The following is an 18274-nucleotide window of genomic DNA, read 5'->3' as shown; positions in this document are numbered from 1 at the left end:
ACACACACACACACACACACACACACACACACACACACACACCTCCCCCCAGGGTGGAACTTTAGTAGACACGCTTACTGTCCTTTCTCATACACCAGTGAGATTATAGCTTCCTGTCTGAGGAGATAATTTCCTGTCTTTTCTGATAAAAAGACTGGACTCCATCTATTTTTCCTAGAGCAGTTAATATGCAGTAGAGTCCTCATGGTGTTAATTTATCCATTTGTAACTCAGAGAGCATACAAATGGACCTTTACGGGTCCATTTGGTTACATTTGTAAACTCTCTGAGTTAAATGAACATGAGCGTAGGTCTGAATGTTGCTGTGAGAAGAATGAAAATGCAACTTTCTTTCTGGTGCCATTTTAAACTCTGACAGGTTTGTTTCCCCCCCTGCTGAGTGTTAGTAAAAACATGAAAAAGAACACATTTAGGAGGAGTCTTGTTGAGCGCCCTCCCTTTGACCATGGGTTCCACCCCTTCACACAGTCCAAACTAGAGCCTCACGCACACACACTCATCTCTCTCTCTCTCTCTCTCTCTCTCTCTCTCTCTCTCTCTCTCTCTCTCTCTCTCTCTCTCACATGCACACACAACATCTCTATGGGCAAAGTGACATCAATATCTTGAAGTCCGGTCGGTTGTGCTCCTCTGTATTTAGTCACCTTTCACTGTCCTGATGACATACTTGGAATGTGACGGTGTAGTGGAGACCATATGGAGTACAGGGCCCCCCCCCTGTCAGCTTTCGTGTACTTTCAGTGGATTCTGTAATGTTTATGAGCTGCGTATAGGGCATCCCTCAGTGGGTAAGTTGTGATTGGAGCTTGAAGATTTTTTCCACATATCCAGGACAGCAGCTTTGTTTTGAATGAAGGTCGTTATAGCTTTTCTTTTGTTGTTGTTGCTTTGGATGCTGTTGCATAATTGCCTCGCAGAGATGCTGTCTATAATATATTTGGTTTATTTTGCATTGCAAAAATGTGCTGGTTGACCATTCTATTACTCCTTTACTTGGAGTGCACAGAGAGATGGTGCAGTTTTGCATTCGCTTTGCATGTAATTTGTTGGAGACTGGGATGAGAATGGACATGAGCAGCATAGAAAGAAGCTGAAAGAAAGAGAGCGCTCTATGTGGGGGCTTCAGTTAAAGTTCTTGTTCTCTGCAGTCTCTAGTCTATCAGTAAGGATGGAAACAGTTTGGCAGTTGTTGTGTAGATCTTTGACAACTTATGTGATCTTTTTATGTTTAGCTTACCCTAAAATATCCTACCAGTTATCCTGTAAAATATTTACAGAAGGGTGCAGCTTCAGGTTATAGTTGAAAATCTAGTTGATTTCACTTTCACACACTACCCAAGTTTGTCATGGTGTAAATTGTTATGTTACACCCCATGCAGTAAATATTTCAAATGTGTTAATAACATCACAGTTTGTAATCACTATATAATTGCGTCCATTGGTGACTATTTGTCCAACTTGTGAAATGATTACTTAATTAATGTTATTTATGAATGATGAATTCAAACAAAAAGCATGTTAAAATGCAAAATAATTGACAAAAAACACAGATATTCATCGTTTGAAATGCCAAGCTAATATACCCTCCTCTGTCCTTCTTTTTCAGATTGAAGAAGTTACTGGAGAACGAGAAAGCCTACCAGGTGCGGAAGGAGAAGGAGCATAACAAGCGACTGGCCAAGGTGCGGGAGGAGCTGGTCAAGCTGAAGTCCTTCGCCCTGATGCTGGTGGACGAGCGCCAACTCCACCTGGAGCAGATCGACAAGCAGAGCCAGCGCGTCCAAGAGCTCGGCCAGCAGCTGCAGCAGCGCGAGCAGGCGCTGAGCGAGGCCAGTGGGCGCGCTCAGGAGGACGGTCAGAGGGTGCTGAGCCTGGACGCCGAGCTTAAGGAGAAGACGGCCAAGTTCGCCCAGCAGCACGAGGAGATGAGCGCCAAGCTAGCCAACCAGGAGTCCCATGGCCGCCAGCTTAACACCAAGATCTCTGGACTATCGCACAGAGTGGAGGAGCTAGAGGAAAGCAACCAGGCCTTGAAAAGGTCAGAGGAGGAGCTGCAGGAGCTGAGGGAGAAGATCAGCAATGGGGAGTGCGGAAACTCCAACTTAATTGCTGAGTTGGAAAACCTCCGGAAACGAGTGCTCGAGATGGAGGGCAAGGACGAGGAGATCACCAAGACTGAAATGCAGTGTAAGGAGTTGAGGAAGAGACTGCAGGAGGAGGACAGTAAGAGCAAAGACCTCAGGCTGGAGGTGGAGAAGCTCCAGAAGAGAATGGTGGAGCTGGAGAAGCTTGAGGAAGCATTCAACATCAGCAAGGCAGAGTGCACCCAGTTGCACGCTGCTCTGGACAGAGAGAGGGGCCTGACCAAAGAACTCTCAGACGAACTTGTGGCGCTCAGGATCAGGATGAAAGAGCTTGAGTCCTCCGAGTTGAGATTAGAGAAGTCAGAGTTAAGCCTCAAGGACGACCTGAGTAAGCTCAAGTCACTGACTGTCGCTTTGATGGATGAGAGAAAGAATCTCATGGAGAGAATGAAGTCAGAGGAGCGGAAAAAGGAGGACTTGAGCAAGAGTGTCGAAGCAGAGGAGGGCAAGGTCATGGAGGTCACTGAGAGATTGATAGATGAAAGCAAAAAATATCTGAAGTTAAAGTCAGAGATGGAAACCAAAGTGGGGACTCTAACAATAGAGAAGGGGGAGCTAAACACCAAGCTAGTTTATGAAATGGATAAAAACAAGGACCTGAATTCCAAGGTCAGCCAGATGAAAAAAACCTTGGAAAGTCTAGAGCAAGCAGAAAAACTATCCACAAAGCACATAGTAAAGTGTGAAATGGATAAAGCCTCTGATGCTGGCAAGAGAGAAGATAATAAAGTAAAGGAACTGACCTTCGAAATTGAGCGACTGAAGAACCGCCTCAAGCAGCTCGAGGTGGTAGAGGGAGACCTGATCAAGACAGAGGACCAGTACGACCTCTTGGAGAAAAAGTTCATGACAGAGCAAGACAAGGCGAACATTCTTTCCCAGCAGTTGGAGGAAATGCGGAGCCAGATCGCACGGAACAAAGCAATAGAGAAAGGAGAGGAGGAGAGCAGGGAGGATGACCTCCAGCAGCGCTGCAAGAAAGAGGAGGCCAAGACCAGAGACCTACATTCTGACGTTGTGGCCCTGAAGGAGAAGATCCATGAACTGATGCACAAAGAGGATCAGCTGTCTCAGCTCCAGGTGGATTACACATTGCTGCAGCAGAGGTTCTTGGAGGAGGAGGAGAAGGCCAAGAACATGGGCGTTGAGGTTTTCCACCTCACCAAAGAGCTTGAGGTGACCAAGCGACAGAGCCGAGCGCTGCGGCCCAGCTTGAATGGGAGGAGGATGGTAGACATTGCCATGACATCTACTGGAGTGCAGACAGAGGTTCCGAATGGAACAGCGGAAGAGGACACCCCAGCTGTGTTCATCAGGAAGTCGGTCCAGGAAGAGAATCACATCATGAGTAATCTCAGGCAGAAATGCCTGAAGAAGCCAGCCGAGAAGACCAGTGGTCTTGAGCGCTGCCTTTCATCTGGCCATGACTTAGGCATGAAGAAGTCCTGGATTCCCTGGATGAGGAAAAAGGAAAATGCCCCTCAGGGGAATAGCCTGGAAAAGCCGTTGCACATTAATGGGATGGCTTTGACCACTGAGCTGACGGTGTCCCAAAAGCAAGGGCATCCTGTGCACATACGAGTGACTCCCGACCACCAGAACAGCACAGCCACACTCGAGATCAGCAGCCCGACTCCTGAAGACTTCTTCTCCAGCTCTGCTCCACTTAGCCCCAACCCGGCCCAGCCTAAGCCCAAAATCACAATCATTCCCACACACACTGCAGCTAACCATAGAGGCAGAACCACCGCTGGACCACGGGGCCCAGAGAGAGCCAAGTCACCTGTCACCATTACAACGATATCCAGGGCCAAGTCCCCAGAGAGCAGTCGAATTTCATCCTCAGCTTCAGGAAGGCCCTTGTCCCCGATTTCCATAATGACGGTCAGCACATCTGTAGTGCCTGACACCTCTGCCTCCCCAGAACCCCAGGAAATGACCATGGGCCGGGCCGTGTTCAAGGTCACTCCTGAGAAACAGATGGTTCCGGTTCCCATCCGGAAGTGCCAGGCCAATGCCAGCATCATCACCACCATGGAGGACAACAAGATCCACATTCACTTAGGCAACAGCGCAGCACCGAAGATGGTGGTCAGGCCTGTCACTGCTGGAACAGACTGCAAGGAGATGATGACCTTATCCACTGGGACCGTTTTGCGCTCCCCTCGCCAGATCACCACCACTACTGCCAGAACCTCTCCCAATAAAGTGATGAGCAGTATTACCATTACACCAGTTACATCTACCCCTTCCAGACCATCACAAACAATGGTAAGTTTTCTTGTTTATATCGTTAATATTTTTTTCGCTAACATATACTGGTCCTGCATGATGATGATGCATATGATGTAAACACTTGCATGTTTAAAGGTAATTACCAGCTTCGCTCTCCGCTGTTACGTAACAGTGTTGGGAGAAGATGCAACACTGTGGTGGTGTTCCAGTGGAGCGTATGATCTGGTCTTTGTGGTGCAGATGGATAGCGTGACAGAGATGGCTTTACGGACAGAGCTCAGAGCACCGTGGAGCCGTAACGACGTGGCAAACTGCCACCATGTTACAATCAACGTTGTCATTTATAGCTGTTGTGCTCTGTTTACATTCACAAAAAGCCACATGGGGCTCGACGCCCTCTTGCTGGCACGCTGCACTGAAACCTCGGCTGGGTCAACACTCACCAGCTCAGCTTGAAATGAAGGAATGAATAAATATTTGCATTTTTTAAAAACTCATTCCATATGATACTTATGATTGGTGACATTGTTTTGAATTTAGGAAACCCCACCCACCTGTAATATGTTTTTCTTTTCTCCCAGTGATTTACCTTGCATGTTTCCTGCAATTTATCTCCTCTCTGCTTTCTTTCATAACGGAACCCTTTCTCTTTGCTTTCTAAAAGGCCGGGCAAGAGGCCCAGCCACCCAGAGGAGGGCTGACCCGTATCCCGATGTCCAAGAGCCTGAAGACGGGGAAGACCGTGCTTGGAGCCCTGGGGATCTCCAGTGGAGTGAAGATCGAGTCACGAGCAGAGACTCAATCAATGAGAATAGAAGTTAGGAAATCTGCAGTAAACACCAGTGGCTTTCAAAATGGAGGAAAGGCCTGATGGACCCGGAGGATTAAACAGGGCACAAGGATGATCAGTGTGTCATCCAAGGCATTGAATGGGTATGAGGTGCTAAAACAAACAGTACCAGTGAGCTACCTACCGTATAGATTTCTAAACGTGGTGCTACAGATACAGATGTAGACAGAGGACAAGATACCCAGTCCCAGAAAGATGTTCTGTGTCCTAATTCCCTTCAACAATACAACACTTAACAATGTAGAATACAGTGGAATGCTGTTGTACTTGAAATCAGGAATATATTTTATATTTTTGCAGTCTTTTATGCTTGTCAGTTTCATATCCATTTCTATCATGTAGAGCTGATATTGAGCATATTTGCAGTGTATTTGCCAGGGTGTTTGTGTGTGTGACTGTGTGACTGTGTGCGTGTGTGTGTGTGTGTGTGTGTGTGTGTGTGTTTGTGTGTGTGTGTGTGTGTGTGTGTGTGTGTGTGTGTGTGTGTGTGTGTGTGTGTGTGTGTGTGTGTGTGTGTGTGTGTGTGTGTGTGTGTGTGTGTGTGCGCGTGCGCGTGTGGGCGTGTGGTGGGGGGTTTCAGACTATACTCAAACTGCTTCTTCCATTAGCGAGTATCTCTCTCACATGTAATTAATTTTTGTTGACATATTTTCTAAATACTTTAATTTACCAGAAGTCCCAGTATTTGTTTTATGTTTCAAGTGATGTGTTGTTTTTATTGTGTACATGATTTTGTAATTTAAATAAAATGTACTTTTGAAAGGGAAATGTGACAATTTATTTACAATGCTAGAAGCCAAATAAGAAACATCAAACTCTACTGGCTTGAGATTTGTTTTCTGAAAAGTCCACAGATGAAAGAGTGCTCTGTAAAGGTTGGCAGTATTCTGTGGGGGCGTCTGTTGCATTTCACAGTAAATTTGCTATTAAGCCCTCAGAGTTTGTATTGACCTATTATTTGTGTGGCCAGAGAATGAAATCAAAACAGATGGTCATATAATCTTGTGTTTGAGAGACTATGGGCAAAATTCTCACGGCTATCTCAACACAGATGAATGCTTGCCCGTAACCACCAATTACAACAATTTGACTAACAAGCTGTTTGCAACAACAACTACCAAAGATGCTCATGTTGGATGAAAGAAAGCAATTGTTTCCACTTGAGCAGTTATTCATATTTCATCAACTTATACAGGGGAACAGTACCAAGGTTGTTCTTGTGGTTTATTATTATTATTATTATCATTACCCTTATCATTATCATTATCATTATCATCATCATTATTATTATTATTAGTAGTAGTAATAGTAGTGGACTTGATCTTGTGAGAATCAGATTCAGCTTTATCACAGGTTTACTGGTGTAAGGAAGAGGGTGAAATTATGTATTTTGTGCGTGGCCCATCATTTTGTACTTTTAGTAGAGGATAGAGGTAGAGTAAGAGCAGGAGTAATCTGAGTTCCCAGAAGTTTTCGCCAGCTCTGGCGAGGAACAGCAGGAGTGAAAGGAAAAACAGGTCAAAAAATACAAATCTAATCAAAGATGCACAGTAACAGGTATGTGCATGATGTTTAGACTGAGCATTTGCATCATATTATGCAGGTGATGTTCTTCAGAATATTAGCATTGAGAGCAGAGCAGCCCATATGTTTTTACTAGTGTTGTTGTTGTCATCATTATCATCGTCATCATCATCATCAAAGACACATAAAGGTGCTGTAAGTAATATTTATTTGTTAAAACAGTTTAAATGCGTCCCATGATGCAGTTTATCGACTATTTTCAAATGGCCTAAATAGGGCTGAAGTGGGTAATGTTAATGTATGTTTTGTAATAATAAATCAAAACCTACACAGGACCCCAATTTAAACAAGCCATGGTGCTTTCTTGGGTTCAATCCTTTTCGCATTGTATTTGTATTAAACTGTACTTTCTGTGCTTTTTTTTGGCAAATCAATCAATCAAGCCTCTGGAGGCTAGAGGAGGAGGACCTTTAGAGTTGTGTGGTGACGTCACAACTACGTAATAGCACCCCATTGGTCGAGAAAACTTCCTGCTTCGTCTCCCTTCTTCCTGTCAGATTACAGTAACAACAAGCAGGGTTGCCATGTCCGCTTATTCTAAGCGTCTAAGACAAGTGTAGTTGCTTATTTTGGTCTTGCTTCCTAATGTTGTTTAAACCAGTGTTTCTCAAACATTTTCAAGTCAAGGACCCCCAAATTAATATGTATTTGTTTTGTCTGCGGAACCCCATCTGAAAATATGTTATGCCATAGCCCTAGAATGTCTGTGATCTTACATACATTTCATGTATTCCAAATGTATGTAAGATCACAGAGTCATTCTAGGGATAGTTATGCCAGGGACCCCCATACAAGATTTGTATTGTTAAAATGTTCAAAAAATATTCCTCTTTTTTTTATCTTCAGTTTTTTGTTTGAAAAAAACAGATCTGCAAGCTCACAAACAGCTTGTAGATCGGCTATTTTCAAGTAGCCAATGTATTGTAAAGAACCCACGCTGTCGGGGGGGGGACGGTTCATTTCTCTTTCCAACCGTGATGGCATCAATCACATCTTTTGTGTTTAAAGGGCGAAGGGCTCGCTTAGATTTCGCTTGTTTTCATAGACCATGTTGCTTGTTTCTCTCGCAAGAACCTGGCAACACAGAGATCAAGCAGCTATCAATGGCTGTTTAGCAGAACACAACAGTCACACATCTACCACATCCTCTTTTCCTCCAACAGCAGCTTCTCCATTTTATTTTCTCGCCGTGAAGTCTTGAAAGGAAAGAACCCAAAGCTGTCGGGGGGAACGGTTCATTTCTCTTTCCAACCATGATGGCGTCCAGCTACAACGCCAAGGAGGAGGACGGAGGGAACCACCCCGGAGCTCCGGGCGGCGGGGCCGCCGCGGCCGCCGTCAACAAGAGCAAGAAGCCGGACAACACGGCGTTCAAGCAGCAGCGGCTGCCGGCCTGGCAGCCCATCCTCACCGCGGGCACCGTGCTGCCGGCCTTCTTCGTCATCGGCCTCATCTTCATCCCGATCGGCATCGGCCTCTTCGTCACTTCCAACAACATCAAAGAGTTTGAGGTAAAAAAAACAAAACAACGACAAATAAAAAACGTGAGAGTAAACATAAAAACAGTGGCGGAAATAAAGTACTATTTTTTTTTTTTTACTTAAGTAAAAGTATCAACAATAGAAATACTACAGGTAAAGGTCTGGGAATTGACTAGCCCTGAAACATGGTTCACATGACGCTTGTGACGCTTGTATACAAGCGTCATGTGAACCATGGCTAGGAATTGACTTGAGTAAAACTACACAAGTATTGGTATCAACATGTACTTAAAGTAACAAAAGTAAAAGTATTCATTATGCAGAATGTCCCATTTCACAAGTTTTCAAATGTATAAAATGGATTAAAATCTTTAGAAAATGGCCGAAATGTATATAGGGTTGAAGTGGGTAATGTATGTTTTGTAATAATAAGCAAAATCTACAAAGTAACTAGTAACTAAAGTTTACAATATTTGCCTCTGAGATGTAGTGGAGTAGAAGTAAAAGTACAGAAATTTGGAAATACTGCAGTAAAGTAAAATTACCTCAATCAATCATGATAAATGTTACTTTACACCACTGAAACATAACAAGATGAAATATGGACGAGGTCTCTGCCCGACGTGAATGACAACTTTTACTTGGCTTTAATCTTTTACTATTATTATTAGCCTTGGATCAAGACTATCATAGATGGATTTGATCTTTTGGTCTGACTTTTACTTGATCATAGATATGCAAATGTTAAAATGGATGAATACATTTATGATCGCCTTGATCCATCCAAGGCTACTGGACAACATTGACATTCTACAAGTCAGTTTCCTGTTGCAGTGTTGGTGAAGGATACCAGTATTTGACAGGAAATAATCTTGCACCTCATGGGGCTTTATCTTTATCTATATCAGTGGTCCGGGCAGCGGTCCTTGAGGGGGTTCCAGGTGGTCCCCAGATAAATGATGGGGAGTTGGTAACCAAAATGACCCTCATAGATCTGAGTTAAATTATTGTTAAACATCTGCAACACTTAATTAAAGAATTGTTATTTTGATCAACGTGTGCCTGTCATCTCTCCTATGGTACCAACATCAATACATCATGGAATTGTGGACAAAATCTTATCCAACGATAACAAAATATTCTAAGTTTTGGGTCTGAGAGGCTGAATCTCATCAAACGGTGGTCCGTGGCTCAAATGCCAAATAAATAATAGACCTTGATATGAAAAGGGTTGAAACCCACTGCTCTAGATATCTAAGGCTAAAATGTAATTTAGATGGCATGTTATGTAGACAGATGCCAGGTCATTGTTGACCTGGCATCCTATAGTGTGTATAGTTTCAATGTACAGATTATTGATTTTTTGGGATATTCTACTGTTAGACTGATGATAGGTTCTTGGTTTACCTATGATCCTAGATTACTATTTCTATGCATTTGATGCAAGGACAACCTTGTAAATATTTTGTTCTGGTTCCTCATACATTGTAGCAGCGATAAAAATATAGCGCGTGTGTGCGCGTGTGTGTGTGTGTGTGTGTGTGTGTGTGTGTGTGGTTCTTGGTTTACCTATGATCCTAGATTACTATTTCTATGCATTTGATGCAAGGACAACCTTGTGTCTTACTGTAAATTGCTCTGCATTAAGAGCGTCTGCTAAATGCCTAAATTGTATATCTATATCATAGTCTTTATTATTGTGATGTTGCTGGCACAGCAGTGGGGACCATAACCACACGGACCATAAGCACTGCTTACTGTTGACAAATGAAACCTCTATTAGTTGTAACTTGTTCCCTAACAAACGCAGTGACATTGTGGGGGTGAATGGTGCTTTCACAAAATATTCACGATGAGATTTTTTGATAAGTAATCATAATGCTTTTATCTTTTTCAAATTTAATTTATTACGCTAATGTCTGTATGATGTGTTTTTGTTAGTATGTTTTTCTCGAAAGAACAAAATGTGTGTCCTTGTTTAAGGGGAGGTGGGGAGAGAGATGCATGTATATGTGACAATGTTTTGTTTTATTACAAAATAACAAAAAACGCATTGTTAAAAAAAAGAAGGTAATCGGTAGCTGCAGCCCTAATTTGCAGCAACATTTTTTTTTTTTTTTTTTTAAGTTTCGTTTTTTCCAGTAACTTAATCAACGGGTGTGTTGTTTTTCAGATCGATTACACTGGTGACGACGACGTGGCTCATCCATGCTACAACTGCGCTCATAACTTCAGCTGGAACAGCACAATGCTGTGCAACTGCTCTGTGCCTTTTACACTGCAGCAACCATTTGAGGTGAGATGAGCTCCATAAATAATCCTATTCCCTCTGGCCTAAAACTGATAGTGATAATGTGGATATGTACAATAAAATCCTCAGTATTAGTTTAACTCAGAGAATGTACTTTTGTAGATTCTCTGAGTTGAAAATGGATACAATAACACTACCAGAAAAAGACATTCCTGGCAGCAGATGTCCATTAGTCATCTATTTGTGTTTGAAGAGACACTTAAGCGTTGGCTCGAGCACTCATTCAAATTGATTAGTCCATTTTGGAGCATGCTGTTAAGAAGTCAATCCAGCAACATCTCCACAAGGCTGTTATCGATTACTTACAGAAACCCCTACACTTACATTGTATTTTTATGTCTACCTTTCATCTCAAGTGCTTCTGGAAAACACCAAAGAGTGATTCATGCATTAAGCCTTAGCTTTGGCAGATTTAATATGGTCTGTATCTACAAATTACCCAATTAAGCCTAACGACAAAGCAACAAGGCTACAATCACGTCCGAAGCTAAATGACATGCGACACTTGTCACTGCATGACGAAATGACATGCGACACTTGTCACTGCATGACGAAATGACATGCGACACTTGTCACTGCATGACGGGTATGACGCGCTAAGAAAAAGTTGAACTGGCTTCAACTTTTGTCAGCGCTCCAATGACGCAGTGAAGTGTCAATCATTCGCGTAATAGAGGATTATTATTGTTATGTTGTACTGTCCTGACGACGAGTTGTTCTTGGACGCTGGTGGGCGAGTACGTCACTTAGGTCTCGATGATGAGGGCAGTATCTCAAGGTGGGGGGATTAACCCTTGAGCTCATACGATGGTGGTTGGACAGTAGCCCAATGAGCGAGCTGGGTGGTAAAATCCAGGCCGATTCTTCTAGATCGGAAGTTCCGAGCTTGGTGCCTAGTATGGCTAGCCATGGCGATGTGATCCTATAGGACTGACAGTCCACTGACTGAACTCAGTCTTTCGTCTACTGTATGTCTCTATGGGGAAGATGTAGCTGTAGCTGTTCTTCCTCACCTCTTAGGAGATATCGTGTGTCCCTTCGTGGTCTACTTAGAATATTGGTATATATTCGTTCGGTAGCAGAGCGCAAGAGCTGATTGGTTTCTTGGTTGGTCTATAGTGGCTGAGTTCACCGGGAAGAAGAGGGGAAGCAATGCGGTCAAAAGGAATACCAAAACGTTTGCCCCAAAACAGTCGCACAAATACAAGAATACAAGAACCAGCGAGCGGTCGGTGGGAAAAAATGGGGGCGAGCGTGTTTTGGGACGAGTCGTAAAAAAATAAAACTCATGTATTAACGTTAAATCAACATAGGTGTTAGTTTTCTTATAAAGTGCTTCTAAATCGTTCCAGTGTGTTTGTGTCAACGTATTCCGTGCTGTTTGTCTGTGTTTATTTAATATTTACACAGAGAGGTTTGGTTCACTGTGGTGCGCAACTGTGCATGCGTCCGCAACATGCACCTGTGACGATTGTGTTATGATTCAAATGTTGTTATTGTTTTTCATTATGTATGTGTTTTATATGCTGTTATCAGGGCGTCCATGAAAAAGAGAGCTTGCTCTCAATGGGCTTCCCTGAATAAATAAAGGAAAAAGAAAGAAAAGAACATTGCTATCAGGATCAGTTCACAGTTGAATTTTATATCGATATTGAAGTTAAGATAAACATCTGTGGTACATACACAATTAGATTTATTTCTATATATTATATCAAGTAAGTGCTTTATGTGCTTGTAATTTCAAAACAGTTTAATTTGTAATTTCAAAGAAAAGTAACTGTTGAGGTTAGGTTCAGGTTTCTTTATTATTACATCAAAGCAAAACAAGTTTCCAAAAATAAATAGGCGAAACCGAGGCACTGTTTCTGTCCTTTTTTTTATTTTTAAAGTTATTTGGTGAGTTCTGTCATAAATGAGTTTTACTCTGGGTCTGGGAAGTTGAAATCAGACTCCTTCATTGCACTGACCCAAGTTTATATATTTGTAGGCCAAAGAAGTTAAAGGTTTCTTGATTACATCTTGTGTACATGAGAGTAAATATTTTGTTCTGGTTCCTCATACATTTTTCTTGGGATATTATCTACATTGCCTTTATTGATATTAATTTCCACCTCTCCTCCCTTCCAGAGCAACGTCTTCATGTATTATGGCTTGTCCAACTTCTACCAGAACCACAGACGTTATGTGAAGTCGAGGGATGACAGCCAATTGAATGGTGACAAGTCATCTTTGAAGGTATGCCCAGAGGGCTCTGGAACAGCTTGATATTTGCTCTGCCCAGTCACTACTACTCACTAGAGGCTTTTATTATTAAAGACTCATGTTTTCTCCCTGGCCTTCAACTGTATTTGAGTGAGAAACTGTGGCCTTTACTGTGTATTGCTGTTTTTAGCCCTTCTTTTTGTATTTAATTTGTGTATTGTTTAATTTATTATCTTGTTTGGTTGAGTTGAGTACTATTTATTAAATATAGATAATAAGATAATAATGTTATTGTTTTATTAGATCATGGCTTACACCTATGTGTTTCTGCAGGAGCTATGCCTATGATGAGTGTTTATTTTTTGTATACTCTAGGCCACTGGGTCCCAAACTGGGGGTCCCCAAATTATTTTGGGGGGTCTCCAGATCATTAGATTAATGTGCAACATTGTTTTCTCACTCAAAAGTAAACAAACCAACATACAGTATAAGTCTATACGCTACAGGGTATCTGCACATTTCTAAAGTTACAATTTAATTACTTTAAAGACCTTTTACCAAATTGTCAAATATGACATACGAAAGAGGCAAACATTGTGAAAATAGCCAATCTACAAGCTCACAGCGCCTTGCAGTGCGAGGCGTTGTCAGAAATGTGTTGCAACTTGTTTTCTTTGCGTCTCAGCAAGTTGAATCTCTTACAACTCAATCAGCCAACAGGGAACTGGGCGTTTCAGACCACTGTGACTTTTCTCTGCAACGTTATAACACCACCATTTTGTTGTATCGAGATCTTTGGTCCGAACTAGGCTTTACAGCCTTTCTTTTTTTTTAACCACTAACCTTGGATTTAGAAAATGGACAATATAGCTCACTTCTCGTTTGTAATTTACTCCTTGTGTTAAGTTAAATCTCTACATCACTATTTGCAGAGCCCAAGCAAGGAATGTGAGCCTTACCGTACCAGTGATGGCCTGCCCATCGCTCCATGTGGTGCCATTGCAAACAGCCTTTTTAATGGTGAGCAAAATGAATGTAGCAGCATTAGTAGTTTAGCATTTTTATTCTCATCAGTCAAAGGAATGTTTCCTTCTCAACCATAACCGTGTGTCACGTGGACCTGTGTGGGAACATAAACTAAACCTATTTCTGATTCCTAGACACTCTGGAGTTGTTTCACATTGATGCCAACAACACGAAAAATCGCATTCCTCTGGTAAAGAAGGGCATCGCGTGGTGGACGGACAAGCACGTGAAATTCAGGAATCCCGGCGGAGACGGCAACCTCACCGCGTCTTTCCAAGGTACTTTACATGCCATGCAAATGACCTGCTTGGCACATAGCCAGTGAAGACTAGCTATGATATAACTAAGTCATTGCCATTGTCCTCTGCCAGGCACCAACAAGCCGGTGAACTGGAGGAAGCCAGTGTTTGAGTTGGACTCATCGGACCCAGACAACAACGGTTTCATCAACGAGGACTTCATCGTGTGGATGCGCACCGCCGCCCTGCCCACCTTCCGGAAGCTGTACCGCATCATTCAGAAGAAGTCCAGCATGACTCCAACTCTGCCCAGTGGCAAATACGTCCTCGAGGTCACCTATAGTATCCTTTTTGATTTGAGTTAACGGGCAATGCTGTACATCCCAAATAAGAGGCAGCCCTGACGGGCTGCTTCCCTCTTCCTGAATTTAGCCATAGTTTCTAAAGCGGTGACTTGTAATCTAGGTAAAGTTGTTAACAGTCAATATTTTAATGTACTACTTGCCATAAATCCAAATATTTTAGGTGAACCATTTGTATCCTCCTCTACTTTTCACTTGATCCTGAAGTTTCAACCCTTTTCCTTTAACCATATGCATCAGATTACCCTGTGCGTAGCTTTGATGGCAGGAAGCGCATGATCCTGAGCACCATTTCCTGGATGGGCGGCAAGAACCCCTTCCTGGGCATCGCGTACATCACCGTGGGCTCCGTTTGCTTTTTCCTCGGCGTGGTCCTGCTCATCATCCACCACAAATATGGCAGCCGCAACAGCAGCCCCGATATTCCGAACTAACTTCTTCCTATACAGAGCTTCCTATACACTCATGCTTATGTCACTTTTCCATACATAGTTATGGCTCGCCACGCCTCTACTCTACTTAACTCAGTTTATTTTGGTTTTCCATTGCACTGGACCCCCCCATCCTCCCATAGGTTACCGTCATATGAAAACTGCCGTCCAAAGTGCTAATGATGCCTGGATATAATCTTCATTTTAACCTGTACATTCCATCAGACACGGTTTCTGTTATCATTAAGGCAAGAAATGGGCCATGCAGTTGCTCAACACTGATTCATTTCTGGTTTAAACTTGTCTAATAGTTGAACGTCCTTTTCAATGGGTCTAAGAGCGCAACACAAAAAGATACAGAACAAAATAAATAAGAAATGTTTAATTTATTACTACACACAGTGACATATACAAGAATAGAGGAGCTTAATGTCAGGGTGAACCATGACCTAAACCCTGCTACAAAAGTGAAACGGGGGGGGGGGGGGGGGGGGACATTAAACCCAACTTTCTAACTTTTCACAAAACTGGTGATTTGCCCCTACTGCTCCGTGCTATATTTATTATTGCAATGGATTATATATAGCAAGGAAAAGACGGCAGCAGGAAGCTAAAGTTAATAAAGGCTACATCTGGTTACTCTTAGAGCTAATCGTCCTTATTACAGTAAACACAGACAGACACAATGCAGTCTAATCTCACTGATCACTAGCACACCAGGACTTACAAATCCTCTCAAATAGAGATAAATAGATAAATATAAAACAATGGGTGGCCGTAACTACAGTATTTGCAACTTGCGAGCTTCCATGCAGTCCCATCCATAGATGTCATGATGCTAGTGAGGAATCTCTGACCAACCAGTAGTCGGCAGCATTTGGACGTCACCATTTGGCATCGCCTCACCTCACTTGGATCCTAGAAGTTGGAGTTGGGGGTTCTAAAAAGTACTTGTTAGTACCGGATACCTGGTATCGGGTACTAATGGAAATGGCAAATAAGGAGGGTAGAGCCGTGGCGTGGCGAGCTGGGATTATGTATTGCAAAAGCACCATTAGTCTCTCAAGCCAGTCTATCTCTTCCTCAATTTTCAAATGCTACATAGTGTAGACAGTCTGTAATTCCACACTGTAAAAGTTGAGAAGAGGAAGAAGCTGCTGTCTGCTCTTCTCTATGCAACCAATAATGACACTGTTAACAAAAATGTATTTTTTTCAAATATCTTTTTGAAGCTAGGAATCTACTCATTTGGAGTCCAGTACAATTTACATGTACAAACGGAAGTGGGGAATTGACATGGCATCCACTTTAGGTTCTACTCATTTTCAGAGCTTACGAAATACAGACGGGTTGGTGGAAGAATTAGAACATTGTGGGAGACATTGCATCTGTCTTGAGAGACTACCTCACGCATGCCTGGGCGCCCCGTGGGGCCCCGTTCTGGACTGCTTGTCAATTTCAGCCTGAATGCACTGGTCCTTTTGTAAATGTATGTTTGTGTTACGTTAGAATACACGCTAACCTCCCTCATGTGAGGACAGCAGTCACTGTCAAGCGAGTGCTGGCCTCTGTGTTTCTGAGGGCAGCAACCACTGTGTCAATAACACATGGAGAAGATGATGATCAGGTCCTTCATCCGCTACCTTCGGAGACTGCATGGTCTTGTATAGCATTGGGGACCGTGTCCACAGAAGGCATTCTATGAGCGGAGGAGCGCTTTGTATATCACGTTGAGAGCATTTGCACGCAGCGTTTATTGATATCCACAACATTTAACCTATTTCACACCTGCTTTCTGTGGACATGGCCCCTTGTGCTTCACTTTGTCCATGTCCACCATGAAAAGTGGAAACACATTGATCGCCATTGTTTAAGGCACTTTCTTACTCACATTCAGACCCTTCATCGTCGCTGGTGATGACCATGAGTTCTTCCTGAACCCGCAGCATCTTTTTTTTCATTTGGGTTGGCCGTTCACGTTTTCTTTCCGTTTTGCACCAGGCTTGTACAATCATGTACGTTGTACAACATATCGGATAGTCATGGCAAAAAAGGAGAGTGTTGGAGCCTTGGATTCTGTGTCTTGTGTGCATGTGGTGTAGCTTCAAGATGGCTGCTGCTGTTCAATATCTGTTTTACTTTTTATTTATCCATACTGTATATTATGTTCTCTGAGCAGTGCGTTGTGAATGGCTTGCTTATTGAAGGATGTATATATTTTAAATTGAGATTTTAAAGTGAGTTTTTGTGGTCATCCTGTACTGTAAATGTCCTGCTGATGAATGTATCACTGTGTTCCACTGACATATACCTCTAGCTGTTTCAACTTGGCTTGAATATTGGATGGAATGCTCATAGTGGGTTAGTATGCTGATGGAAAGCATTTATTAAGTATTTTACTCTTGCAGAGGTAATAGAAGGTCAATGACAAAATTATACCAAAAATAAACTATTTGTCCATGGCACGGTTTGGTTTCGTACAAATGTTTGTGGATTGCGGCATTCCTAAGGGTTTTTCTTTAGCTGATGAGCTAATGTGTATTTGTTGCAAATACTGCTATAAATTTGTATCCAGTGCTGTAAAGGTTTTGTATAGGTAATCTATTTTGATGAACTTGTTAATCAAATTCTTACATCACTCTTGACCAATGATATGCACTTTAAAAGTGTCATTTGTTAGCTTTTTTTCCCCCACCTAACTTCATTCTGTCCTTATAAATGCATAATTAATCAGGAGTTCTGGTGAGTTGATTAAATCTGGACCTAATGGCTTGTTTTATGACCATATTAAAAATATGTTGGTCAATGCGTTGGTCATTTATGTCGTTTCATTTGATAGCAGACAGCTATATGCAAATTAAATTGGAAGAATAAATGTTTTCAGGGCATTGCTAAATCATTGCAATGAACACTACGTGTAGGCTATATGTAGTACTTAAACATCTAATGTCTGAAATCCTTTTTTATTTTATTTTTATTAATGCAGTCTGACAGTCGTCTGACATTTTCTGCACCTTCCTAGCGTAGTCCTCCTGTGCATCATGAAGTGTTGTCATCATGCTTGACTGCAGCTCTTCACCATACTGTAGCTTTTGCTTTAGGCTACTATACTAGAATATAACAAAGTTATTCCAGTATATGACTATACAGTATTTGCATAAATGCTAAAAGCATTTTCTCAGTAACACTTCCTCCTGGTTCACTTGCTAGCGGCTTGTGGCTGACTGACACCAACTTGAGGTGTGAATAGGAAGGAAAGAAAACATTTGCACAGTTACAAAGTGCTTGTTTTGACCTGAAAACAAATACAGTTGAACTGTTGATATGCTGCTATACAGTTTTCAGCTTTAATTAATCAAATGCATTATGTTTATTCGCTATTTTATGA

General features: G+C 42.3%; 2 protein-coding genes across 2 annotated transcripts in view; both read left to right on the top strand.

Annotated features, from left to right (window-relative positions):
- The window catches only part of LOC308073976 (filamin-A-interacting protein 1-like), a 53501-nt gene extending 47483 nt beyond the window's left edge, over window positions 1–6018 (top strand). Inside the window, exons 5-6 of the mRNA XM_080413280.1 lie at window positions 1628–4436; window positions 5065–6018. Of these exons, the coding sequence (XP_080269406.1) occupies window positions 1628–4436; window positions 5065–5271 (3016 nt within the window). The 3' untranslated portion in view covers window positions 5272–6018. The remainder of the gene's footprint in view (window positions 1–1627; window positions 4437–5064) is intronic.
- Window positions 6019–7914: 1896 nt separating this feature from the next.
- LOC308075356 (cell cycle control protein 50A-like) lies at window positions 7915–17694 on the top strand. Its single transcript, XM_080415200.1, has 7 exons — window positions 7915–8345; window positions 10489–10611; window positions 12754–12861; window positions 13761–13848; window positions 13989–14132; window positions 14226–14435; window positions 14696–17694. Exons 1-7 carry the CDS (start codon window positions 8088–8090, stop codon window positions 14887–14889), a joined length of 1125 nt encoding a protein of 374 aa, XP_080271326.1. The 5' UTR covers window positions 7915–8087; the 3' UTR covers window positions 14890–17694.
- The last annotated feature ends 580 nt before the right edge of the window (window positions 17695–18274 follow it).

The sequence above is a fragment of the Gymnoscopelus braueri genome, assembly GCF_963280865.1.
Source record: "Gymnoscopelus braueri genome assembly, chromosome: 19".
NCBI lineage: Eukaryota > Metazoa > Chordata > Actinopteri > Myctophiformes > Myctophidae > Gymnoscopelus > Gymnoscopelus braueri.
The sequence above is the reverse complement of the archived record's forward strand: the minus strand, read 5'-3'. Positions and strand labels throughout refer to the sequence as shown.

Excerpts from the sequence above, each read along its gene's own strand:
- LOC308075356 (XM_080415200.1), top strand. The coding sequence starts at position 8,088 with ATGATGGCGTCCAGCTACAACGCCAAGGAGGAGGACGGAGGGAACCAC. Across the intron at positions 14,133-14,225 it reads CCTCACCGCGTCTTTCCAAG|GCACCAACAAGCCGGTGAAC; the intron begins GTACTTTACATG and ends GTCCTCTGCCAG. Across the intron at positions 14,436-14,695 it reads CGTCCTCGAGGTCACCTATA|ATTACCCTGTGCGTAGCTTT; the intron begins GTATCCTTTTTG and ends CATATGCATCAG.